General features: G+C 37.3%; 1 protein-coding gene across 3 annotated transcripts in view; it reads right to left on the reverse strand.

Moving 5' to 3' along the window:
* Window positions 1-375: 375 nt before the first annotated feature.
* ano6 (anoctamin 6) overlaps window positions 376-26,664 on the reverse strand; it is a 98,891-nt gene continuing 72,602 nt past the window's right edge. For all 3 annotated transcript variants that reach the window (XM_012959928.3, XM_012959927.3, XM_002932807.5), the window contains exons 6-20: window positions 25,927-26,040; window positions 24,212-24,327; window positions 23,162-23,296; window positions 17,536-17,641; window positions 15,656-15,716; window positions 14,242-14,387; window positions 14,058-14,135; window positions 13,011-13,242; window positions 10,711-10,880; window positions 10,512-10,609; window positions 7,773-7,900; window positions 5,837-6,042; window positions 3,873-4,072; window positions 3,371-3,476; window positions 376-2,380 (exon numbers count right to left, since the gene is read on the reverse strand). In XM_012959928.3, coding sequence (XP_012815382.1) covers window positions 2,174-2,380; window positions 3,371-3,476; window positions 3,873-4,072; window positions 5,837-6,042; window positions 7,773-7,900; window positions 10,512-10,609; window positions 10,711-10,880; window positions 13,011-13,242; window positions 14,058-14,135; window positions 14,242-14,387; window positions 15,656-15,716; window positions 17,536-17,641; window positions 23,162-23,296; window positions 24,212-24,327; window positions 25,927-26,040 — 2,103 coding nt within the window. In that variant the 3' untranslated portion in view covers window positions 376-2,173. The remainder of the gene's footprint in view (window positions 2,381-3,370; window positions 3,477-3,872; window positions 4,073-5,836; window positions 6,043-7,772; window positions 7,901-10,511; window positions 10,610-10,710; window positions 10,881-13,010; window positions 13,243-14,057; window positions 14,136-14,241; window positions 14,388-15,655; window positions 15,717-17,535; window positions 17,642-23,161; window positions 23,297-24,211; window positions 24,328-25,926; window positions 26,041-26,664) is intronic.

Here is a 26,664-nt window from a genome sequence, read left to right on the forward strand (position 1 = left end):
ACAACATATGGTAAATGATGCTCCAAAAGACAAAACACCTCTGTAATTGTATAATTCCCTGTTCCTGTAAGATGGCAAGAGACTGATTTACCAATAAAAATAAAGGTAAAATCTTCTTCATTTTCTACATAGTCTACCATGCAGATTCTTTTTGTATCCATTGTAAAATTCACATTTTAAAATTTGGCTCACACAGGCACTTTGTATATAGTAGGCACTGCAGATATTTAACACAATAAGAAAATATGGCATTAAAAAAGTATAGTATTAAACAATATAGTACTGCCATTGTACATTATAAAAAAAATTAAGGTATTGCAAAAAAGGCACTTCTTTATATCAAGCAATATTTATAAATTATTAAACATTTAACAGTTTTTGGAGATCAAAAGATGTTTAATTAAAGCGGCAATATGTTATATAATGGTGGGGGTTCCTCAGTTGATTCCTCTTAAATACAGTTAACAACGAGGACATCTGTTCATCATACTTATACTTGTTCTGTACATTTGTATTCATCCATACAAGAAGAAATGGTCTCTGGCAAGCCATACCATGAGCACTAGATAATGCTTTTATACTATGATCTATAGAGAATGAGTCTGCTGAACCACAAGATATTGCAACACCAACTCTTGTACAGACATACTGGTAAGGAATGTTCTATAAACACAGTAGGCTATGTCCTCATATTGCTCTGAATTGTCATGACAAAAAAGTATTATTTTTACATTTAACAATGGCATCTGTTGATTCATTACCTACAAATAAACTCTTTTTGGCAATAAATGTTGTATTTTAAATATGTTTTAATCTTAGAGCTTTGTAGCAAACCAAAAATGCACCTGACCTTGGTTTATATTCCTGTGTAAGAAATAAACCCATTGTATTTTACACAGTTTGTTTGCTAGGTAACCTGCTCCCTTTTTGGCCTATTTAGCATAAATGGCTTCTTCCATAGCTACACAGAAGCTTGTTTATATATAAACTATAGTGGTGTTTTACATACAATTTTAACTAGTGCAAGGTAACAATGCACTATATTTAAATATAAATACATCACTTTTATTCAATAGTGTTACTGGTCCTTCAAAGGGGAACTGTCATTTTTATAAAATGAAAATAAATCTGCTAAACTGTAGTGGATGCTTAATTTTTTCCTGATACACGTTTGAAATCTTTTTTGTAAAGCCAGCTGGGTTAAAAAAAACCATGAAAAAGTTTTAAATGTATAAACAGCTCTGAGAAAAAAATAATAAAAACAATATGTTAAACAGATTTGTTTAATAGTAACTAAAGTACAGTGGATTTCTTTTTTAGAGCAGTGACAGTTCCCCCTTTACGGAAAATAGATCCTAAAATACAGGGGATAGTCTACCCTTCTGCTTTGCACGTGATTTAAATAAATATTTACTTTAGAAAATGTATTTATTTGAGAAAATAGGTTTTCCCATAGTGGTAAGAGTTACTTTAGATATAAAATATTATAAAATATTCCTCTAAGATAGGGCTGTCCAACTAGTGTCTCCCTTCAACAAGCATAGAAGGTTCTATCAGTGCTTCAGAATAATCTGGCTCGGAATATTAGAGAAGAATCGTACTTGCTTGTGAAAACACTAATCTATAACTGCTTGGCTGCATAACAAAATGAAAGATTAGAATATTCCATTAATTAGATCTACACATATGCTGGCTAACACTTGGCACATAAAGAGTGTAAGGTAAGGTTGATTTTATGCACAGTGTTTGACCCATGGATTCCTACAATGCACAGTGTTTGACCTGTAGAGTCTTACTTTGCATCAAAGGTGTAAATCATAAATACGTGTATGTAGATCTTTCTGCTGGGAGACAAGGAGCAGCATAATTTGGGCAGTACCACCATATTAGTGTCAGTGCTAATAAGTGCTTTATTGCAAGCATCTTTTTAAAAAGTAGAAAGTCATTTTTGCTATTTGACACATTTTTAGACATTTTACACTTTGCAATGCGCGACTTTGATAACTATAATATTTTTTGATGTGCAAACCATGAAAACGAATCAAGAGCAAATATAAGTAGCTCCCTCTTGCTTCTTGCCTCCATAGTTACTTATTACTATTCGGATGTCTTGTTGATTTTATTATTGGATGGACTTTGCATTTCAAAAAATGTCTGTGTAGCATATACACATTTAATCTTCCTTATTTATCATAGAGATGTCCATGCCTTTTAGGAACCGGTCAGCCAAACCACCCATCTGTTTTTTCATAACTCTCAAATGTCTTTCATGTAAAAGCTTCTGTGTAAGGTATTTTTCTCGCTTGATCTTGTCTTTGGTTTCATTTGATACATCTGGGATAATGTATGCAATAATAAACTTCACAAAGTAGACAATGTGCTGTTAAAGAGAAATACAAATAATGAATCACAGCCATCAAGTAAATATTATATAATGCACATAAAAAAAAATAAAAATATTATATATATATATATATATATATATATATATATACATACATACATATACATACGTGTGTGTAGTCAAGTGGTGAATTATAATAATGCATGTATACAGCACAAATACTGGTGACTAGCACTTTTTTGTCTATGGGGCTTACCAGCAGAACCATTTTAAGCAGTTTTATAACACTAAAATAATTGTATTGAGTGGGACTGTTTCTGTAGATTACAATGTGAGCTCAATTCATTATTTACTCATTATCCTTGAGATTATTTACCAAAGTATTAATGCTGAAACTCTTAAGCCTTTGCTCCAGACTGATGTTTGTGAGCCTTGTATCCCCAAACTTAGGTAGGTAGCACATTACATTCTGGCCATGCTACAGCCTTCAATGGCCTAGCTACGAAGAGTCACAAAACTGACAGACTAATAATGTAACACCATTCAGATGCGCCACACTCTTTGGAAATTAGCAATTTGCATTCTTGTAAGCTCAAACAGCCAAGAGCAAAGGAAATACATCTATAATAATATACAGAACTCCAATGTAAAGATTTACAACTGTTTTTTATGTATATTACATCACCATCAAAGAAACAAACTATTCTTTCCATGCATGGGTCTTCATCGCACCAAGTATCAAGCATGGTGAGAAGACTACAATTCTCAGCAATCCATGTATATCAGATCTTAGGTGCAGTGTACCAGAAGTGACTCTGGTTGTTCTTTCCCACACTGCACCTTTGTAGGTGCTCTGTGGTAGACATCACTAGGTTTAAAACATATTTGTAGCTGTTTCATAAACACTCTTTCCAAACTGTTTTGCTTTATTAAATTTTACAGAAAGTTTTAGACATTTACCATAAATGATGGCCTATTGTATATTGCCAGGGGGAATATGTAAAATAGACTAATAAAGGTAATTACCTCCATAACAATGAGGAAAGATAGTTTGGCAGCGACAACATGCCAGTAATATACGCTGTGTTCATACTGATGCTCATGTCCAGGTGGGTAACGAAAGTCACGGTATCTATAAGGCAATGTATAAAAATAATTCCAGTTACTTATCATAAGACCAAAGTGACCCACTTGTTAAATGTATAATGTTTATTATGATGTAGAGTTTTGTACTTTAGAGAGGGATGTCAGTGCAATATGTTATTTTGTAAGGATATGTCTTTAAACTTTTTAGGTAAAAATAGTGTCTGCAAAAGGAATGGGACATAGATGGTAGAATGTTGGTTAGTGGCAGCAGAGGCCAAATAAGAGTAAAGGCACAGTAGTATTCTATCCCTATATAAACAGCTAAAAAAATGTAACAAGTACTGACTTACTTTGGCAGTTAGATCTAAACTAGTGTTCAAGCCCTCAAACAATGAAAACACTTTTTCTGACCCTCAAAGCAGGCAACACTGACAATACTTACCTGCATACAGTTGGATTAAACCAATTTACTGCTACCGGCTTGCTCTCACTCTGAAAATCAGATACACTGAAGACTGAGAGTGTATTATTAATGTATCCTTGCATAGTATTAGTAGTGTAGTTTCCATAGGGAGGTACAGAGAAAGACCAATAATACACTAAACGTGGAATCATATCAGATGTAAAAGCAATAATCATGGCCTGAAAGGAAGAAAATAAATGTTATTTCTCTGTGCAAACAAAAAGTGTAACCTTTTACAGAACATACATATCATAGGCAGCTGCTTACACTTAAATCTAGGCAAGAAAATGTCCCCAGTGTGTCATGCAAATAAAGGGGGCAGCACACAAAAGCAGTGTAGAGAGCAGCTTGTATACCATGCTTTACTGCTAGTGAAATGTTAAAAGGGCAAGATAAGCCATAAAGGGAAAATATACCCTCCTTTTGACATGAGCCCACACAGCTGGGCTCCTGGTAATAAAGAACATGCATAATGTCTAAACTTCTGGAAAAAATGCTATTTTTTTTTTTTACACAAACATACCCGATTCCAATGATTTCAAGAAACCATGTGAAGTGGGTAATTCCCTACCCCTGAATTAAACAGATCATTTCCCACCCCCCAGAGTCTGTCAGAATCATTCCCCCTTCCACACCTTGTTCCAAGTACAAGCAGAGGCAACTACCATTCCCAGAATGCATAAAGGGGAGAGGGGAATGACTCTGACAACCTCAGTGGAGATCTGTTCAGGTCAGGGGTGGGAAATTACCTACCTTAAATGGTGTCTTTCAGACAGTGGAATCAGGTATGTTTATGTAAAAAACATATGCATTTATTTCTTACTGTTTAGATAGTCTGTATACATCTTTGTAACGTGTTCCCAGTTGTATGGGCTCATAGTGGGGTATATTTTCCCTTTCACTTATGGCTATGCTATATTTTATTAACTCTTATGCTAAATGAGTGGTTCTCAACCTTCCTTAATGCCGCGATCCTTTAATACAATTCCTCGTGTTGTGGTGACCCCCAACCATAAAATTATTCCTATGACCATCGGAAGTATGTGTTTTCCGATGGTCTTAGGCAGTGTTCCCCAACCAGTGGCTCGTGAGCAACATGTTGCTCTCCAACCCCTTGGATGTTGCTCCCAGTGGCCTCAAAGCAGGTACTTATTTTTGAATTTTTGGTAAGGAGACAAGTTTTGGTGCCATAAAAACCCAGTATAATGCCAAACAGACCCTTCTATAGGCTGCCAGTCCACATAGGGGCTATTAAGTAGCCAATTATTGCTCTTATTGTCACCCCAGGAACCTTTTTAATGCTTGTGTTGCTCTCCAACACTTTTGTCATTTGAATGTGGCTCACGGGTATAAAAGGTTGGGGATCCCTGGTCTTAGGCGACCCCTGTGAAAGGGTCGTTCAAGCCCCAAAGGGGTCCCGATCCACAGGTTGAGAACCGTTGATCTAAATACTACATTACATTGTTAAATATTTCTGATATGTCGCATGGTAACCATAAAGGTAACATTGTTTACAATGTAATAGCATAGAATGTTTACCCATTCGAATCAATGTTTGAATTTGAATTTTTTTCATGATTTTTGCACTAAAATTCGAGTTATGGTTCGAAAACTCAAATGTCTTATTTATTAAGTGTAAAACCCCCCCCAAAACTCAAATTTAAACATTTGGCAGCTAAAAGCTTGTATGTTCATATAGTAGTCAATGGGAGTTGTCCTAGACAAAGTAAAGCCATATTTTCAATTCGAGATTTTCAATTTTTTCGTTTTATTCAAGTTTGTAAACTCGCTAATTCAAGGTATTCACGTTTTAAATTGGAACGAGTTTACCATATTAATAAATAAGGAAGCATTTATTAGAATTAGAAAAAACTCTCAAATTCACAAATTTGAACATTGATAAACAAGCCCATAAGTATAAACCTCCCACTAATGTCACCTACATTTGTCACTACAGCAAGAATTGCAACTCCTTCCATGATTGGTTGCCAGGCGCCAATGTCTTGTGCCTTTTCAGGTACCATGCGTCGCCACTGAGTGGTGATTTTCCAAGCATCAACTCGGATTTCCAACAAATTGTTAACAAGAGCCAAGACAGGTGCCAGTGGAAAAGATGCCACAAACAAAGTGACAAATCCAAACTGAATTACTGCCAGAAGTGAGAAGTGACATTTTAATTTACAAGTGAATATTTACACATATGCATGCCTAGAGTAGTAAAGTGGGACTAGATTTTAATAAAAGTGCATATAAATGTGACATTAGGGATAAGGTAAAAGAACAGCTACAGCAAAATACAGCAAGTGGTTCTTGAACATATGTTCTCCTGTATTAGTCTTACAAAGTGATAAGTGGACCGTGATGACCAGAAAGATGTTCAGAAAGATTTTGTCAGCTTGCATGAGCTCAGCACAACTAAACAATTCCAGTTTTCATTTTAAAGGGGACCTGTTACCCTAAGAAATAATTCCAAATTTGTTTCTATCATGTTAGTGAAGCAAGATTAACACACTATAAAAATTATTTAAATCTTGTTTCCTTCAGTCTTGGAATTCCCAATCCCAACAAGCAGACAGGCGCCATTTTGTAGGCACTGTTGTTATTAAGTCAAACTTTGCATCATCCCAAATTCTTGTGTATGTGCCAGAATAGGGGGGGGGGCAATGCCAATAATCAGGATACACAATTATATGCAGTGAGAATGGAAAGGGAATTAGAGGAGAACAGTGCCATCAAAGGGGTGTAGATTGGAAAGTAAAAGTAACTGCCTAGAGGCAGGGCAGGCAATATATGATTGACAGTTGAGATTTTTAAAAACAGGTATGGATGTTTTAATAGAAAATATTTGGGCTTAATATTTAATTTGAAAAGGACTTTTATTATGCAGCTTTTTTTTTACCAGCGCTATTGTAAGATTATGGTAGATGAAGCAGGCTGGCACAGTATTGGAAAACTGCAATAACTTTATACACAAAGACTTCATAAAGGGCTCTCTCCCTAACATGTAGTTTGTTTATCATTTTACAAATAGAAATTACTGCAGTTTTCTAGCACTGCATCAGACTTCTTTATCTACTAATATTTGTACATGTGTGTACCTGCAAGGTACACCAGGAACAGGTCGGTGAAGTTATTCTGAAGAAGGTGTAAAGCAGCTTGACACCATTTGCCACTCTCCTAATTTCAACATAGCTGAGCTTGACATCAAGAATCTCAAAGGTATATAAAATCAAACAACAAGAAAAAAAAAAAGCAGTAAGAGTTTCCAATGAAAGGAAAAGTGCCCTTTTGTATTATCATAATTTCCTCATTAGAATCTATAGGGGGCCTTGCCAAAGAACTGTAGTTTCCTATTATATGGGAAATATTATATTTTATATTTTTGTGTGGTCATATGCCAATGCCAAGAGACCACAGTCTCTTCTTAGCTCCTATGGATTCTCTTAAGGGGATTATTTCAGCACAAAAGACTATGGAAGAATATAGCAAAATGCATTCTAGACAATGCAAGGGGATTCCAAGGAAAGCAAAGCAAAATGTAAATAATTATTCATTCACCTTAATATTCTGTTAGATAACTACAAACAGAATATAGAAAAGTAAAATTTAGTGGCTCTATAAATAGAAAATACGGTAGAAATGCTTCTAGGTCATCCCCAGGCAACAGTTTAAATTCTAGACTATAAAGCTGCAAAACAATATGTTAAATATTTCAAATGACATAAAAAACAAAACATAAAAGACCAAGACCAACTGCTTAAGGTTAGGGAGTAGCGGTATTATATTAAGCAAGAATACTATAGCAAAATAATATTTCACTTAACAATATACATCGATTTTTGCAAAATCTCGCTTTAAATAAAGTTATAAGGAACCCACCCATTTCCAGGTACTCATAGAACAATCCTAACTTTCCAGCTGGTTGCAAGAGGTAATCAGCTTCCCACCTTGGCAGTACGGCTTTTGAACCCGAAGAACGACACCGACTGATAAGGTTTTTAACCCAGCTAGAAATATCCAACATAAAGGAACTCAGCATGTGACTCAGTGTGCTGACAATACAGAGGAACATTCTTCTTGTATCCTATCCTACTGACTTATATAACAAACTATAAAGCTTAGTTCTGGCAAAAAAAACCTTGGTCCGTTGCCTGTACTGTTAATGCAGCTTTCCCCAGTCTCTGCAATCAACTATGGAAGCTGGTGCCATAAGTTGTATAGAATTTATATTGGTGCAACAGATGTGAATAACATGTTTCACCACTAAAAACAACTTCCATGTTTTCAGTCAACAAAAACTTATGCCCTCATAGTTTACAATCTGCTAAGAACACTAAAGATATGCCCTCATTATGAACACAATATACTGGTTTTGTTTCATCTGTTTTCCTTAAGAAAAGTGACATACAGAGCAAAAATAACTATGTTCAATGGACATTTAACTGCATTTTATACACAAAGGTGTAATATGAAAAAGTGGCAGATTATAAATGGCAATACCAGCTAATTAACATTTAAACGAGAAGGAAAGGTAAAAAGCCCAGTATAAGCCGAGTTTTCCAGCACTCAAAATGTGCTAAAAAAGGAATCCTCGGCTTATACTCGAGGCAAGTAGTAAATGCACTTACATGTCCTTCCGGAGCAGCTGCCACTGAGCTTGCATGCTCGCACACAAGCCACACGTCAGGCACGGCGCGCGCATAACCCCCCCAAGCACCGAACATACACGCACGGCACGGCGCACGCACTAAGAAACAGCAAAGTGGACATTTTATATTATGTAATATAGGCTTTGCATGACTAGCTATCTGAAGTTACACTGACACAACTGCTACTGCGCCGAACATGCACGCACGGCGCGCGCATCCCCCCCATCGCCACAGCGACGTGCCGTGCGTGCATGTTCGGTGCAGTAGCAGTTGTGTCGGTGTAACTTCAGATATCTAATGTGCATGTTCGGCGCTCGGGGGGCCGGGGGAGCACGCGACGTGCTGTGTGTGCATGTTCTGAGCTCGGTGCCGGTGCAGGATCATAATACAGGAGCATGAAATAATGTCTTTGGTAAGTAAGAATGGAAAGATTCATGGGAAAATATCTTGTTTAACAGTTAAAGGTTGCTTTGATTCTGCAACTGCCACTGCTTGGAGAGCAATGGGACAACATTGTGCATAGTATGCTTTGGCCTCCTTTCCATCGCTGGCTTCTTCTCCATTGTTTCCTATGCGCTAAAACCATCTTTCAATTTTACAGCTAAACTGCTTCTGTTACTTTATTTATCACTTATAAAGTAACAGAAGCAGTGGACTCTAACAAGTATGGAGACCCAGTTAAAACAAATTGCTCATCTATATAGATCACTTGACCACATCTCTTTTTGGTCTACATATGTCCAGTTGATGATGGCCCCTGTGGCTCCATAAAGTCGAGTTATTCCTGTGCCAACTGGTCAGAGTTACATTAGCAGCTTAATGCTCTTAGATGGCCAGAGAATGTATCCATGTAACAAGTGCCAGTGATTTACACTAATTAGTCAATTTGAGTGTCCTTTTATTAAATAATTTGATTATTGAAACTTAGCAGCAGCGGCTGCATTTCCCACCCTAGGCTTATACTCGAGTCAATAAGTTTTTCCAGTTTTCTTAGGTAAAATTAGGTACCTCGGCTTATATTCGGATTGGCTTATACTCGAGTATATACGGTAAGCTTTATCAGAAAGGTCTATGTACACTCACCTAAAGGTTTATTAGGAACACCTGTTCAATTTCTCATTAATGCAATTATCTAATCAACCAATCACAAGGCAGTTGCTTCAATGCATTTAGGGGTGTGGTCCTGGTCAAGACAATCTCCTGAACTCCAAACTGAATGTCAGAATGGGAAAGAAAGGTGATTTAAGCAATTTTGAGCGTGGCATGGTTGTTGGTGCCAGGCGGGCCGGTCTGAGTATTTCACAATCTGCTCAGTTACTGGGATTTTCACGCACAACCATTTCTAGGGTTTACAAAGAATGGTGTGAAAAGGAAAAACATCCAGTATGCGGCAGTCCTGTGGGCGAAAATGCCTTGTTGATGCTAGAGGTCAGAGAAGGGTATCAGTATGGTGTTCCTAATAATCCTTTAGGTGAGTGTAAATACAGCCATAAGCACTGCACTGAGTCCTCTTTAAAAAGATTTTTTGTCTTTTTGTTTTCCTGTGCCATAGAAACGCAGCTCTCTCCCCTCTCCTGCTCCCCCTCCCTCAAGAATGCTAAGAACTCACTCCCCCCCTTAGGAATGTGTCCTCATAATCTTACAAACTGGGCATGTACACCGGTCTTGGGCATTATGGGAATTTTCTTTACACAGCTCAGCGTTTTTTTTCCCTATGAGGCTTCTGATCATCTGAACAGGTGAAATATGGGGAGACTTAAGGGCACTATTGAGACAACTGAAGGAATGCCTGCAGCTTGAGATCAACTCTTTATTAGCCTTTCCTTCTCCTTTAAGATTGTGTTGAAAAGCTGCAATGGACAATAGAAAATTGAATATTTTTTATTTGAATTTTGAATGTTTTTAACAAATGTTTCTGCTGTTTCAATTCATAGTACACTTCTGAAAACACAAGCGAGTAGATACTTACGGTACAAGTATTTCCTGTATATTATTCCAAATGGCTTTTCCTCCCATAATAATCGTCAGCTGTGTTGTGAGTTCAAGAAGACACCCACCAGGATCACACTAAAAATAATAATGGAAAAAATGCCTGTTATGTTAAATAATAATGTTTTAATAACTCAACTGCATCATATACAGGTATTTAGTTTTACAAAAAAGCTTACCTCCTCATTGCGATATTTTCCAAACCAATAAACTGGATCCCCTGGGTACCCTACAATCTTTCCCTTGAAGAATGCAATGTAGAAACAAGAGGAATAGTAGTTGACAAACTGGAACAGAAACATCTTTGTGGTCAGACTGTTTTCATATTCTGTCCGTGTCCTTGGTAATTCTGGGGAGAAAAGGGGCAATATTTAACTATTAGCCTTCTATGAACTGTTAGTTATAATCAGTGATATAGTTTGTGTCACATGATTCACTAAAATTTGTGTATTACCAAAAAAAAAAAAAAAAAAAAAAAGTACCCTCTATTGTGAACTGGCCTTCGACCTTGTGCTTTATATGGTCAGGCAACTATTTGGTGACTTGTATTATCCTTATATTTTACAATAGGAGGTACAATATAGACTATAAATATTAATTAACAAAATAAATCAATAAATTGCACTCACAGGTTTTAGCATCACTTTTTACTGAAAATCCAACTTCTTGAGGGTCAGATTTTTTTAGTGCTAAGAGCTTTGAATGTGGTATTTTTTGTTATATAAATTGAATTTACAAAACTATACTAAAACATTTTTAGTCATGTGATCAAATTAACTCTTATGACGCTTATGACTTGTTTAACAGTCAGGTTTCAATAAAGCTTTATAATAAAGACAAAAGGTTACTATTTTTATTTTTACTACTTTTTAATACTACACTTATATTGTATAAATATAAGGTTACTGGAAACGAAAATTTTAAAGGGCACCTAGGGCACATGTTAAAACTGCTTTTCCAATCAGAGGTGCCGGTTAATAGAGCTAGGACTCTATGGGGGAAACAATAGTTTGCAGGTGGCCATGCTATTTAGTGTGCATGTGCATAATGAGCGAGACTCCCCACTTGCTCATTATGTGGATCAACTGCAATCCCACCGGCGAAAATGTAAATCTCGGTGGGATGGCATACGCGGCGGTTTCCTCTCAAGGCAACTTCCGTGATTTTACTGAAATCGCGCCGCCGCGTATGCCATCCCACTGGCGATTTACATTTTCGCTGGTGGGATGGCATTTCGGGGAGATTAGTCGCCCGCAAACAGGCATATTTGTCGTGGGCGACTAATCTCCCCGTGTGCCAGAGCCCTTATGCGCATATGAGTGCCACAAAATGGCTGCCCGAACCGAGGGCTCCCTCCCAGTGCGGGCAGCCTAGCACTGTTGGGGGGACGATGCCACACCGCACTGCTATTGATTATTGTAATCAACTGTATAGCAATGTTCATGTCTTTTTTCTTTTTGTTTGGTTTATATAGAAAAAGCAATAAAGCAGTCAATGCTTCTTGTTGATTAGTTGCTATGGGTTACTGCTCCTGAGCAAACTTGGTGGAGGTAATTTATTTATTGAGGAAATTTGCACCTGAACAGTAAGCCATGGCAATTAATCAGATGTTTATTTTCATCGTTCAACTTTTCACTGATTGGTTGCTATGGATTTTGCCAAGGTACAAATTTGCCCAATGTTTATATATGAGCCTTAGGGGCTGATTTACTAAGACACGATTTCGAATCCGAATTGGAAAAATTCCGATTGGAAACGAACATTTTGCGACTTTTTCGTATTTTTTACGAGTTTTTCTGCGTCTTTACGATTTTTGCGTAAAAACGCGAGTTTTTCGGCGTCTTTACGATTTTTGCGTAAAAACGCGAGTTTTTCGGCGTCTTTACGATTTTTGCGTACAAACGCGAGTTTTTCGTAGCCATTACGAAAGTTGCGCAAAGTTGCGTTTTTTTCGTAGCGTTAACACTTGCGCGCAAAGTCGCGCCTTTTTCGTAGCGTTAAAACTTAAAAGGCGCAACGTTTCGCGCAAGTTTTAACGCTACGAAAAAATCGCGACTTTGCGCAACTTTCGTAATGGCTACGAAAAACTTGCCTTTTTACGCAAAAATCGTAAAGACGCCGAAAAACTCGCGTTTTTACGCAAAAATCGTAAAGACGCCGAAAAAAAATCTCATTTTTACGCAAAAATCGTAAAGACGCCGAAAAAAATCGCAAAATTACCGATCATTACGAAAAAAACGCAATCGGACGCATTCGGCCCGTTCGTGGGTTAGTAAATGTGCCCCTTAGTGTATTTTAATACATAACACCATAAGTTTAGAAGTTGTCGTAAAAAAATTAAGAATAGCCCGTGTACCACAAATGTGAAACCATATGTCTATATGGGGGCCTGTTTAAACTGCAAATGGTGGATAATAAATGGCAAAGTCATGGTGAAAGTAAAACCTGTATTAATCAAAAAGAACTCTGGAAAACATACCAAAATCTGTAATAATAATAGCCACTTTTTCATAGAGCATGTTTAGAAGCATAATAATTATGAAACTAATTATTGATGCAGTAATTGTTGTTGCTGTCTGTGGAGTCAAGTACTTCTGGATTGCTTCTACATTTGTTCCATTCACAGCTCGTGGCAATGTGGCAGAAAATACCAAGAAAACAGAAAGTCGATATACAATAATCCCAACAACAGAAGCAACAATCAACAGGATCTGTGAAAGTACAAAAAAACATTGTTTGTCTAAATATTGTACAGCAAGCAATAATATTTCTATTCAAATATCTCCAGCTGAAGACTGTAAACAATGTTACTTGCTTTCTCCCAAGATTCCCAGCCAGACAATGGCAACTGGAACCTGTAATTCCCTGTATCATAACATTCTATATTAATCTTGCGGCTGTCTTTTCTTGTGAAGGAAAAATATTTGTGCAACAGAATAAGAACAAGCAAACCTAACTTGGAAGTCAGAAAAAGTAAAAAACAAGAAACAGGAATATTATGTTATCAGGTGCTGCATGCAAGTAAGACCAAAGCTTAGGGTGATAGCACACAGAGATATTTGTCGCCTGTTTTTAAATCTGAGCTACTGTGGGCGACAAATCTCCCCAGAATGCTTTCCCACTGGCAATAATGTGTATCGCCGGTGGGAAAGATAAGCAATGCTGCATTTTCCAAAGTTGTCTGAAGTCTTCTCGCCAAATGTTCAAGCCCTGGTCATTTATTCAGGTCTCTTTGCAAATTCTATGATTATAGATATACAAATGTAAGACTGTAAAGGTTGCCATACATGGGAAGATTCGCTCGTCTTGTGAGAACGGGGATAAGCTGCTGAACTGAAGTGCCAGAATCGGCCGTTGAAATCTGCCCGTGTATGGACACCTTTAGGGTCACCCTTCTAAGAGAATCCTTGAGAAGAAACAGACTTAGAACTCCATAGTTGCCATAGTTGCTGGCTGAGGAGGCTAGGATTTTTTTACCAATACTTAAAAAACTTGAAGGAAATCACTAATAAACAAAAGATATTACCCAGAAAAAAACAGCACTTGTACAACAAGTCACTCTCAGGCATTTCCCAAAGGCTGTGTAAGGCACATGCTCCTCTTGCTGCAAGAAAATATAAGGAAATGTCAAAAATTCTAAGAATCAAGGAAATGTTTACAATTAAGTGATATTAAGAGTATGTTATTCATGTATGTGGTATACTTAGTACCTGAGTTATGCGATTTTTTACTACATGTGTGCATTTTGCCTCATATTCTGGCAGAGGTTGTTCTTCTTGTTCTAAAAATTCAACAGTGTCCCACTCATACTCTAGCTCAGCCTGTCTGCGCTTCCAGAACTCCAGGAACAGAGTGACTGCCAAGACAAAAGCACCACCACATTGAGTTACGTTCTGTTACTATTTTTCCTACTATCACAATGAACTCATAGTTACAAACAATCATAGGCACCAGTCTCTCTGCAGTCTCACCAAGTGAAGTTAATACTACAGTAGATGCCCAGCACTGATACAACAGCAATCTACACATTTATTCTTGTGAATGTCTAGGCTACAGGGTCGGACTGGGGTGTGGAGGGCCCACCGGGGCCCGCGACCATAGCGTCCCCCCCCCCAACCCCCCTCACAGGGCCCCCCCCCAACCCCCCTTTGCAGGGCCCCCCACCTGACGTCCTTCCCAGAGCGCGTAAATATAACATGTCGGGGCAGGAGCGGTCGGGCAGGGGGAGCGCCGCAAGGGTCGGGGCCGCCGGGGCCCACCGGGATTTTTCCCGGTGTCCCGGCGGCCCAGTCCGACCCTGCTAGGCTCCAATAATTTAGGATTGAACAGAAGCTGTATTTCTTATTGCCTATATTGTTTCAATATATTATGCCTATATCTTTTTCTAAAATAGTGCTTTCCCCCACTCTTCAACTGTCCTCCCATCATTTGATATAAGGACCATAATACATTTTAAATTAACCTGGATTTACTATATATTTAGAATTTTATGTGGTGTTGGTAGTGACTCTTTTGTTTTTAAGTATAGTACAGGTATCAGACCCCTTATCCGGAAACCCATTATCCAAAAAGCTCCGAATTACGGAAAGCCCGTCTCCCATTGCCTCCATTTTAATCAAATAATTCAGATTTTTAAAACTGACTTCCTTTTTCTATGTAGAAATAAAACAGTACCTTGTAATTGATCCCAACTAAGATATAAATAATCCTTATTGGACGCAAAACAATCCTATGGGGTTTAATTAATGTTTTATTGATTTTTTAGTAGACTTAAGGTATTGAGATCCAAATTACGGAAAGACCCCTTATCCGGAATACCCTTGGTCCCAAGCATTCTGGATAATGGGTACTATACCTGTATGTATTAGTAGGCTGGCCAGTCATGTAATAACTTTTTAATAAATGTAATTATGATACAACATAGTAATGAGGGGATTTAATTATTTGCTAGCAACTTCCTTTTTGTCCACCATCAGTAAAATGAAACAGTGTAACTGAAGTTGTGGCCTTTATGAGTAAAATTTACAAATCAATTTGGTCATCTGTGCCCCAGCGCTTCAGCAGTATCCAACACAAGTGTATTAAGTGTCCAATCTCAAAATAAAGAATAAAAGATTGTCTTACCCCATATTCCCATGAAGACTGCAAACACAAGTGTTCCAAAACTATCAAATATACAAAGTTTCTATAAGAAGAAAATACAACATTTAGCATTTTCATAAAAATTGTGAATAATCATTCAAAAAAGTGCAGCAATAATTAGTAGTTCAGCGTTGTCACAGTGAAATTACAGCCTGTGGACCAAATACTCACTTTATATTTTGCTATTTCCTGGTGAAAGTGCCACTAGGCTTTCTCCACACTACAAGAGCAGCTATCAGTGTCTCTGACTTTATAATTTAATGCTCGCCTTGCTAAAAAGACAAAGGTTTTGCAGTGACTGACTGATCAACTACAAAGCAATGCTTTGTTATAAAGAACTGAAAAGTGCACGGTGATAAAGGTATAAGGGACACTGAAAAACAGCTGCTATAGCATGGGGAAGTTTATTAAGTAAAACAAAGCAGTAGTCCCACACATTTAAACTGTTACAGGGAAGTTTAACCTATTTATTACCACCTGTGCCCCACAAGTTTTGTGGGGTTTAACCCCTAAAACACTAATGACGCACTGGTGATTATAAATAGGGTAAGCCCCCTCTTGCAGTACAAAAGTGTGCAACTACTGCTTTGTTTTACTTCATAAACATATACAAGTGCATATGCCAATGTCTGTTCACTAGAAAGACTGTTAGCAACTCTGCTAAAGGAATTACAGCTGCAAAATCTACCTATTTATCTAACAAAGTTTATTAAGAACTCAGGGTCTTCTGGATAAGAAATGTTTCCTTAATTTGGATCTCCATAGCTCAAGCTTACTAAAAAAAATCATTTAAATGTTAAATAAACCCAATAGGATTGTTTGGGCTCCCATGTTGGAAGGATATAATGATATGGGAGCCATTATCTGGAACCCTTTATCCAGAAAGTTACGAATTACAGGAAGGTCATCTCCCATAGACTCTATTATAAGCAAATAATTCTAATTTTTAAAAACGATTTCCCTTTTTCTCTGTCATAATAAAATAGTATCTTGTACTTGATCACAACGAAGATAAAATTAATCCTTACTGGAGACAAAATAATCCTATTATTATTTAATGTTTAAAAGCTTTTTAGTAGACTTAAAGGTATGGAGATCCAAATTACGGAAACATCCCTTATCCGGAAAACACAAGGTCCAAGCATTCTGGACAACAGGTCCCATACCTGTATTACAAAGAGTGGTTTGATTGAGAGACTGATATGAATAGGGTAGGAATGGAACAGAAAAATAAGCTATACAATGTAGCAATAACAATAAAACTGTAGCCTCACAGAGCAATAGTTTTTGGCTGCTGGGGTGAGAGACCCTTATTTGGAAGCTGCAAAGAGTTAAAAAAAAGGCAAATATTAAAAAAAAAAAAAAAAATAATGCAGACCAATTGAAAAGTTGATTAGAACCTCCCATTCTATAACAGTCTATATAGACTGTCAAGGTTGGGGTTGTTTTCTCTGGAAAAAATTAGAGGGGATTATAGGAAGACGGGGATGTTCTTTTTTCCCATAAAAATGATCAGCACACCAAAGGCCACCCATTTAGATTAGAGGAACAAAACTTTCATTTGAAACAGAGTAGGTGTTTTTTTATGGTGAGGGCAGCGAGATTGTAGAATGCCTTTCTGAGTGATGTTGTAATGGCAGATTCTATTAATGCAGAGGGGCTTGGATGATTTCACAAACAAGCGTAATATCCAAGGCTATTGTGATACTAAAATCTATATATAGTTTATATATGTGAGTGTATAGATAGGTCGGTATAAGTCTCTATATTTTCACTGGGGTTCGCTTGGAGAGATTGAACTATCTAACATCATAGTTTAAAAATAATAAATACTAAGATACCATGCAATTAACGTACATTACCTTTGAAGATTCACATGTAATATTAAGATACCAATAATTGCACGCTTTATCGCATTGTGGACACATAATGATGCTTCCTCCAATACTGGGATCACAAACTTCTTTGCTGAAACAAACCACATACTGTCACCAATATAGTATATACTCAGTTTAACTGTAGAAGCAACACGGATAAATAGTAAAATGTTTTTAAGATTAATCTGCAATTTCTCTTTTCTGAAATAATGTTTATAATGGTCTGGATGATTTCAGCAGAAAGAAAATGGGGAGTTGGAGCATGCAATCTTTTTACACGAGTATAAAAAGTAACAAATATTATATATTGGGCTCCAGTCCTTAAGAAGGATATTAATGAGCTGGAGAGAGTGCAGAGACGTGCAACTAAACTGGTTAAGGGGATGGAAGATTTAAACTATGAGGTTAGACTGTCGAGGTTGGGGTTGTTTTCTCTGGAAAAGAGGCGCTTGCGAGGGGACATGATTACTCTGTACAAGTACATTAGAGGGGATTATAGGCAGTTGGGGGATGTTCTTTTTTCCCATAAAAACAATCAACGCACCAGAGGTCACCCCTTTAGATTAGAGGAACGGAGCTTCCATTTGAAGCAGCGTAGGTGGTTTTTCACGGTGAGGGCAGTGAGGTTATGGAATGCCCTTCCTAGTGATGTGGTAATGGCAGATTCTGTTAATGCCTTTAAGAGGGGCCTGGATGAGTTCTTGATCAATCAGAATATCCAAGGCTATTGTGATACTAATATCTACAGTTAGTACTAGTGGTTGTATTTATAGTTTATGTATGTGAGTATAGATTGGTAGGTGTGGGTTAGGTGTGCTGGGTTTACTTGGATGGGTTGAACTTGATGGACACAGGTCTTTTTTCAACCCTATGTAACTATGTAACTATGTAACTAAAATATCAATAATATACAGTACCTGTTACTGTTAAATATATAGTGAATACAGTGTACAAGCTGTTGTAAAATATAAGGATATTATAAGTCACTGAGGAGTTCCACAACCATATAACAGCACAAGGCTGAAGGCCAAGTGCTTTTATACAGGTCATGGAACTCTGAGGTAACTTCTAATATTCTCATATTTTCCATTAGGGGTACATTATTTATTATAATACACAAGAGTCACGTGACTGAAATTACATCACTAAGCAACAATTATAACTGAAGACATCACTAAGTAACATTATAGGATATAATAAACAGGATATTCATGACTCTTGTGCATTAAATATATATATATTATATATAATATAGATATATATTATATATCCATATAATTATATAGATATTATAATATAGAGTTTTAAGCCAATATAAAAGCACAAGGATGAAACAGTAACACAGATTTTTTTTTTAACACATAATTCACCTCTACATTGCTGTAATAGCAGGTACATGTTACTCCCACATACATTTTACAGCTGCTTCACCCTCTAATTACCCTTACAAAATGCGCCATCTAATTTGCTGAAAGATTCCAAAAAAGGCGATCGGGCACCAGGCAATGTCCACCACCCCACACTTAATAAAAGGCACTAACCTTGCCCAGCAGCAGTAACCCATAGCAACCAATAAGATGCTTGCTTTAACCCTTTCACTGCCAGCCGTTTTGGACAAAGCGGAACTTCTTCTGCCAGACAGGTTTTGAACATTTTGCAACGTTTCACTTTAGGGGCCTTTCCTCAGGGGGACTTTTAGTTTACCCAGGAAAACAATATATCGTTTTTTTCAGGACGACCTAAGCTTTTAAAATATGGTAGAATTTTTGTGTAATTCCAATTCTGTAACAAGATACAGGCTTCTAAATTTCTAAAAAATGAAAAAAAATAATTTTTTCCATAATATAAACACATATACCAGAAACAAAAATTATTTTATGCATGAAAATACACCTGATTTGGAAAGTCCCAGGTCTCCTGAACGTGCCAATACCAAATATATATAGTTTTATGGAGATTTCTCACTTGTATAGGTCAAAAACTTCCAGCAGTACACTACCAAATTTCCAAAACACTGCTTCAGAAAGCTGCATACTTTTTATCCCAGAAAATTTTAAATTTTTAGAAATAACAGATGCTGGGGAATCCAGACTAGGCACAGCTGTCTGTCTGCTCCAAACTACCAAGTCACAATGCTTTCCTAAAGTTATTGGTTTTTATCAAAATTTGTGAAATTTTTTAAAAATCGCTTCAAAGCTTCCAATCTATAGTATCTTAACTCCTAAAGGTCATAAAGTAACCAGATAAAACACCCTAAATATGAACGCCAGGGGTCCCCTGAACAGTTTGATATACAATATGTATAGGTTTACCTAAGTATGTGGCATGTAGAGGCCCCAATGTGAACATACCCCCATATGTACTGTCATTTCTGTCATTTCACCTTCTGCAAAATCAACATTTACATCATTATATGTGGGATAGCGCTGGTAAAAAGTAAATTCACCCCATATATTCTTGGAATGCACACATTCCCCCGAATCTAAAATGGGTACCCATGTCTTTCTACTCCAAAGTACCAAGCTGCAAAGCTTTCCTAAAGTTGTCAATTTTGATAACATTTCCAAAAATCCACTTAAAGCTTCCAGTTTCCAGCATCTTATCTCCCACATAGCATTAGATAACAAGATAAAACAGCCTGAATTTGAACGCCAGGGATCCACTGAACAGTTTGATGCCCAATATGTATAGGTTTACCTAAATATGTGGCATGTAGGGGCCCCAATGTGAACATTCACCCATATGATCTATCATTTCAGCTTCTGCAAGATCAACACATTTACATCATTATATGTGGGATAATGCTAGTAAAAAGTACATTCACCCCAGAAAGTCATATATTTTTGGAAAGTACACATTCCCCCGAATCTAAAATGGGTACCCATGTCTTTCTACTCCAAAGTACCAAGCCATAAAGCTTTCCTAAGTTTGACGATTTTTATGGCATTTCCAAAAATCACCTCAAAACTTCCACTCTGCAGCATCTTATTTTCTACAGGTCATTAGGTACCAAGACAAAACACCCTAAATATGAACCCCAGATGTCTACTGAACAGTTTGATGCCCATTGTACATAGGTTTATCAAAGCACATGGCACTTAGAGACCCCCAAATATACCTTGTGCACACTAATGTCATGGCTTATCTTTACCTAATTCATAAACACACGGCAGTTTTATGAGGGGTAGAAGCTGCAGAAATGTAGGGTGACCCCTAAAAACCCTATATTTTTGGAAAGTACACATTCTGAAAAATCTAACATGGGTAAAGAGTCCTTTCTACACCAAAGTACCAATCTGCAAAGCTTTCCTAAAGCTAGTGGTTTTTATGACATTTCAGAAAATCGCATAAAAATACTGCAGTTTGCCGCATTTATCTCACCCAATTTCTTGCATACAATGGCAAATCACCATTGGTCTACAGAACAGTTTGATGCCCAATATATATAGATATACCAAAGTCTGTGGTGTGTACTGAACCCAAAATGAAAATAGCGCATATGGATTTCTCGCCAACTCAGCTTTTGCACACAGCTGACCCTGACAGGGTATTATGTGCCGTAAGACCCCCTAACTATACAGAGACCCCCAGAAAACCATAACCAGCATAATTAGTGGTCAGAATATCTGATCCAATAGTCACGCTGTCAAAATAAACAGTTTTTGGGGGAAATAAAATGAAAAAAATGTAAAATTAAAAAAGTTTTTGTGAGTTTGTGTATACCTGTGCACATGTAAATGTTGCGTGACAGTGTGTATATAAGTGTATATAAGTGTGCAAAGTGGGAAAAAAAAACCTGTGCTAAATTGTGTTGTATGTGTGTATAACTGTATGTAAGTGTGTGTAAAAGGGGCACATTTACTTACTCACGAACGGGCTGAATGCGTCCGATTGCGTTTTTTTCGTAATGATTGGTATTTGGGGATTTTTCGGAAAATTGTTGCGACTTTTTCGTTGCCATTCCGAATGTTGCGCAAAATCTGGCGATTTTTTCATAGCGTTACTACTTCCGCGAAAAGTCGCGACTTTTTCGTAGCCTTCGCGCCGGGTACGAAAGATTTGGATTCATTCAAGCTTCAGTATGGTGACTTTTCTTGGGCCAGGTTGGAGCTGCAGGGTGCCATTGAGTCCTATGGGAGGCTTCCAAAATCATGCTAAGTCTGAAAGTTTCGCCCGCCGCTTACGAGCGCTCAATAAGAAAAAGTCGCGACAAGATACGAGCACATCGTAATGGCTACGAAAAACTCGCGTTTTTTCGTGCAAATTGTATTGGTAACGAAAAAGTCGCGACAATTTCCGAAAAGTCATAAAGGCGCCGAAAAAAATCGCAAAAAATACAAAAAAGTCGCAAAATGTTCGTTTTCCAATCGGAATTTTTCCAATTCGGATTCGTGGGTTAATAAATGTGCCCCAAAGTGTGTATAAATAAAAATAAAATCACACTTACCTGTCCTGAAGGTCAGATCGCTTCCCTGCTTCTCCATGCTGCAGTCGTTGAGGAAGTAGGTGGGAGGCGGCGCTGGGGGGGAAGTAGGAAGCAGTACAAGCAGCAGATGCGATAGCATCTGCTGCTTGTAGGATGGTCCTGCGACAATCGCATCGCAGGACCAACCCCCTCGGCTCGTTGCCGAAGGGGTTGGGGGCACATCTGTCTCTCTGCACCAGTGGCTTTTGCCGCCGGTGCAGGGAGAATCGCATAGGCAGAAATAACGTAGGTACTACAGTGTTGGCAGGAAACTGCTTTTTATAAAGCAACGTAGTACCTACGTTCATGGCAGGGAAAGGGTTAAAACAGGTAACCAGTTATTATTTACTGCGCCTGGACAAATTAAGCAACTTTTATTACATAACCACCATGGGGCAGTATGATGTACTTATTATGTTAAAGAAAAACTACATAACCAAATGTTTATATTATGTTATGTGACCTATTAAAAAATCTCACCAAGCTGGAATATATACATATCAGTAAATATTTCCCCTTGCCACCATTTAGTGATGGGCTGTGTGCTCCCTCAGAGATCACATGCCCAGAAATAATGCAGCTCTAACTGTAACAGGAAGAAGTGTGGAAGCAATAGGCAGAACTCTGTCCATTAAATAGCTGATGTGGCCTAGCATGTATGTGTGCCTTGGCTTGTTTGTGTGCACTGGGAATCATATGATCCCAGGAGGCGGCCCTAAATCTTAAAATGGCAATTTAGGAGTACCCAATAACACATAGTAAAAAAGTATATTTTTATGAAAATGGTTTATTTAGATGAAGCAGGGCTTTACATATGAGCTTGTTTATCATTTTTAATAGCATATATGCAGATTTTGTTTATTAAAAACATTGGTGTTACTGGTCCTTAAAGAGCGAGTTTATACAGGTCACTGAACTCCAATGTGTCTTCTAATGTCCTCATATCTTAAAACAGGGAGTATTTTATATAATACACAAGTTTCAGTGAGTTATGTGGCATAAATAATCACTAAGCATGTATTATAACTGATGACAGCACAAAGCAAAGTTTTTAAGGATATAATTTACAAGATATTCATGCCCCTTGTATACTATATGAATGTATTCACTGGAAATTTTGTCCAATTTAGATGAATGATGACTCACCTCCAAGTGCAAGTTTCCTGAGACTTCACTCCATACAGGAAACATGCCACTCCTACTACTGCTGCCACTATCAGCATCCGGGTATAAAAACCAAGCCAAGCAAAATAAATTCCTACTTTTTCACCATAGTATTTTCTGTCCAAAAAAAAAAAATTCTTATTATTCCAAGCATTCAGTTAAAGTATACATTTAAAAAGTGTAGAGTTAAAAAGTAACATTTTCTTGCCATTTTAAGTCTGCTTATGCCAATTGTGGGGTTTTGTGGCATTTTAAAATCAACTTTGTGTTCAGAGAAGAGTTTAGGATGCAAAGTGCTAAGGCCTGTAACTGATGCAAGTCAATAACAGTTGTGGTTATGGCTCACACAAGTCAAAAAAAATATGGACATGCTTAGCTTTAAGATCATAAACATTTAACTAAAACTCCTTGTTTTCAAAATTGTATGCAATTGTATATAATGGATTATTAAACTGGAAACTTAAAGTGTGTACTCCCCTTTCAACATTTATTAATTATTATGCCCAGAGGTCTTTCACCACCAAAAGGAATAAAATGCAGACTGTCCAATAAATGCTTTTACCAGAAAAATTGGTGCTGTCTGCACAAACCATGAAAACAACATTTGTCCAATAAGGGCTTTTTTTTTTTTTTACAAAAAAAACAAAACAAAAACTTGTCTGCAAGTACATATAATAAATTAACACAAGTCAAACATTGGGCTGTTGAATGAGTATTGATCAATATCCATTATTATATACTTAAGGAAATATTGGTATTTCAGTTACTATTTTATTAGAGATGACTTAAAAATTTGTTTTATCTTTGTTTTTGAAAAAATGTAAGCAAGAGGGAAACCTTGGTCCAGGGAATGTATATTTTATCAGTTCCCTTTATTTTGCATGTTTTTATTACTAGGAAATGCTCAAAAACTAAAAGTAGCTAGATTTCAAATACTTCAATATCATTTGTCAACACAGGAGTTGAACATAAGACTTCAAAATGGTGAATTTAGACATAATCTTTATTTACATTTACTGTTATTAAACTCACCTTACAAGATCCAGAGGCTGGAACTTTAAAATGCTAAATGGATGAGCCCACTGTTTGTACAAAATATATCTTTCACTGGGGCATCTAGAATCCACAGACACTGCGTTAAAATTACACTGTAAAAACAGAGAGGCAACTATCAGCAGACAAACACTCTCTGGTATTTCTTCTTCTTTTACTGGTAAAAAAAAAAAATCACGCCCAGAGGAGGGCCTAGGCAACCCGGCCTCCCCTCTTGCCTCCTATCCCCCGTGTGTAAATGCATGCATGAGTAATAATATCAGAGGTGGGAAGTACGGACTGGGGGTAGGCAGAAGAGGTATCTGTCTACCATCACCCTCACTATTGCACCCTAGGCAGGTGGCTCTTCTGCCTACCTCTAGTTCTGGCCCTGATCATGTCCTTGTAGTATATGTTTCAGAATTAGTGCTTCCCTTTATGCTTTCTGATATGTCCTAAATCAGTGCCGTTCAACTGTTCTAGTGGTCACATTATAATGATGTGTAATCCAAAGAAGTAAGAGGAGCATCTGAGAAGTTGGAGACCCATATATTTTTCTGGACAGCCATGTTCTAGATAAGCATTCCTATTTATTGTCTCTAGGTAATGGTTTGGGTTCCCTAGCGAGTTTTATTAGTTCCCAGCATTTTGCATCCTGGGAACAATAAACCATGCTAATTATAGAGTCTAAACGGTCTATTTCTAAATTAGGTTGCCTACTAGCTACTGTCAAATACAGTTACCCAGTGATAAACTGTATACAAATCTTAGTGTGCCTATACATCCTGTTTCTACTGCCTTATTATATTATCTTTACCTATACCATTTCTTTTGTACTAATTATGTACCACTAATCTGCTGTAAAATAAATATGCAATAAATTCAAATATTTTCTTTGAAATCCAATATTATTTGCAGCCCAGTGGTATATTAATACATACAAATCTTCTCATGAAGTAGAAAGGCACACATTCCTAAAGGTTGTGTTAAGTGAAGACTTTATTTGATTTTTTTGTGCAAATGTGAATATTATCTTTGCATTGTATGCTATAATGTTAAGGTTATCTTTAGCCGGAACCAGTGTTTCTAGTCCAGACCATGATTTTTTTTCCACTTTATTTAACTTTACAGTGAGCATTACGCATCTACATTCTCATAACATGTACTAAATCCAGGCTAGCATGCCACACTGCCAGACAGTTTGGCATAGTCTCCATGGCTCCAATGGTAGCGAACTTTATACGACTCCAGTTTGGTGCTGTTTTTACTTTTGGGAACAGAATTGTGATTTTAGAAGAGGTCTCAAAAACTCTTGATGATACATTGTGTTTGAATACTTCTGTTAATATAATAAGAATGTTCATCCTATCTTTTCTTTGGCTTCTGCCTGTAAACATGTATACCAACCACCTCATTTACAGTTCCTACTGAGACCCCTATAACTAATCTGGCTTTATAGGATTAAGACACAGACTAGAGCTCCAATGTGACCAGTTACATGTTTGCAGCCCATGCTTTAGTGTTGTTCAGCAGCCAAGTGGGCTATGCACTAGCAGAGCATCAAAGACTGCTTTGTGTTAGGCCAGTACTTAAAGCTACAGTCTCAATACCTCCCAGTTACTGTTACTGTTAAGTAGATTGTGGGTGGTTTATGGATAAAAATGGCCTCAGTGCCAGGCTAATGCAAAGAACATCAATAAAGATAATTTACATACATCATGAAGAGGAAATGCTGCTTTGTAGATTCCTGAATCCAAAAGTTTGTTTATACCAAATTTCTTGACGTTTTCCTTTATTGCGTATTCAACACGTGAGAGAATAAAATGGACCTAATAAACACAGGCAAGACATGAAAAAACTGAATTAGGGATGCACACTTGTAAACAGCTACAGGTACCATACATTTAAAAATATAAACCTAAGGGCATATTTATTACAGTGTGTAAGCCAACATCACCGGTTATGTTCCCATAGCAACCAATTAGCAATTAAGTATGAACGGTACCTACAAATTAGAAATTAAAAGCAAAGATCAGATTGGTTGCTGTGGGCAACATCACTGTTGATGTTGGCTTACACACTACAATAACTATGCTCCTCGGTGTCTCTGCCTTAAAAAAATGGAAGGAATAAACTGGTAAAATCAATTGTATACTATACTAGGTTAAAAGATATGATGCTTGCAGTTTATTTTAATCCTTACTTTGGAAGCCCTTATGATGATAATTTGGAGGTTTGTTTCCTGAAGTGCAATAATAAAAAAATACACTGGAAATGGACGGGCCTGGGATAGGCAGAAGTGGCACATGCATATGGTGCAATGGTGGGGGGAGATAGGTACATGCCTCTGGTCATGAAGGAGGGTACTCAGTGACAACCACAGATGAGAGAGGAAGTTGGCAAGCAGGAGGGGGAGACTTGATGAGCGGGGGATGGAGAGCATGTGTATGTGC

The sequence above is a fragment of the Xenopus tropicalis genome, chromosome 3 (assembly GCF_000004195.4).
Source record: "Xenopus tropicalis strain Nigerian chromosome 3, UCB_Xtro_10.0, whole genome shotgun sequence".
NCBI lineage: Eukaryota > Metazoa > Chordata > Amphibia > Anura > Pipidae > Xenopus > Xenopus tropicalis.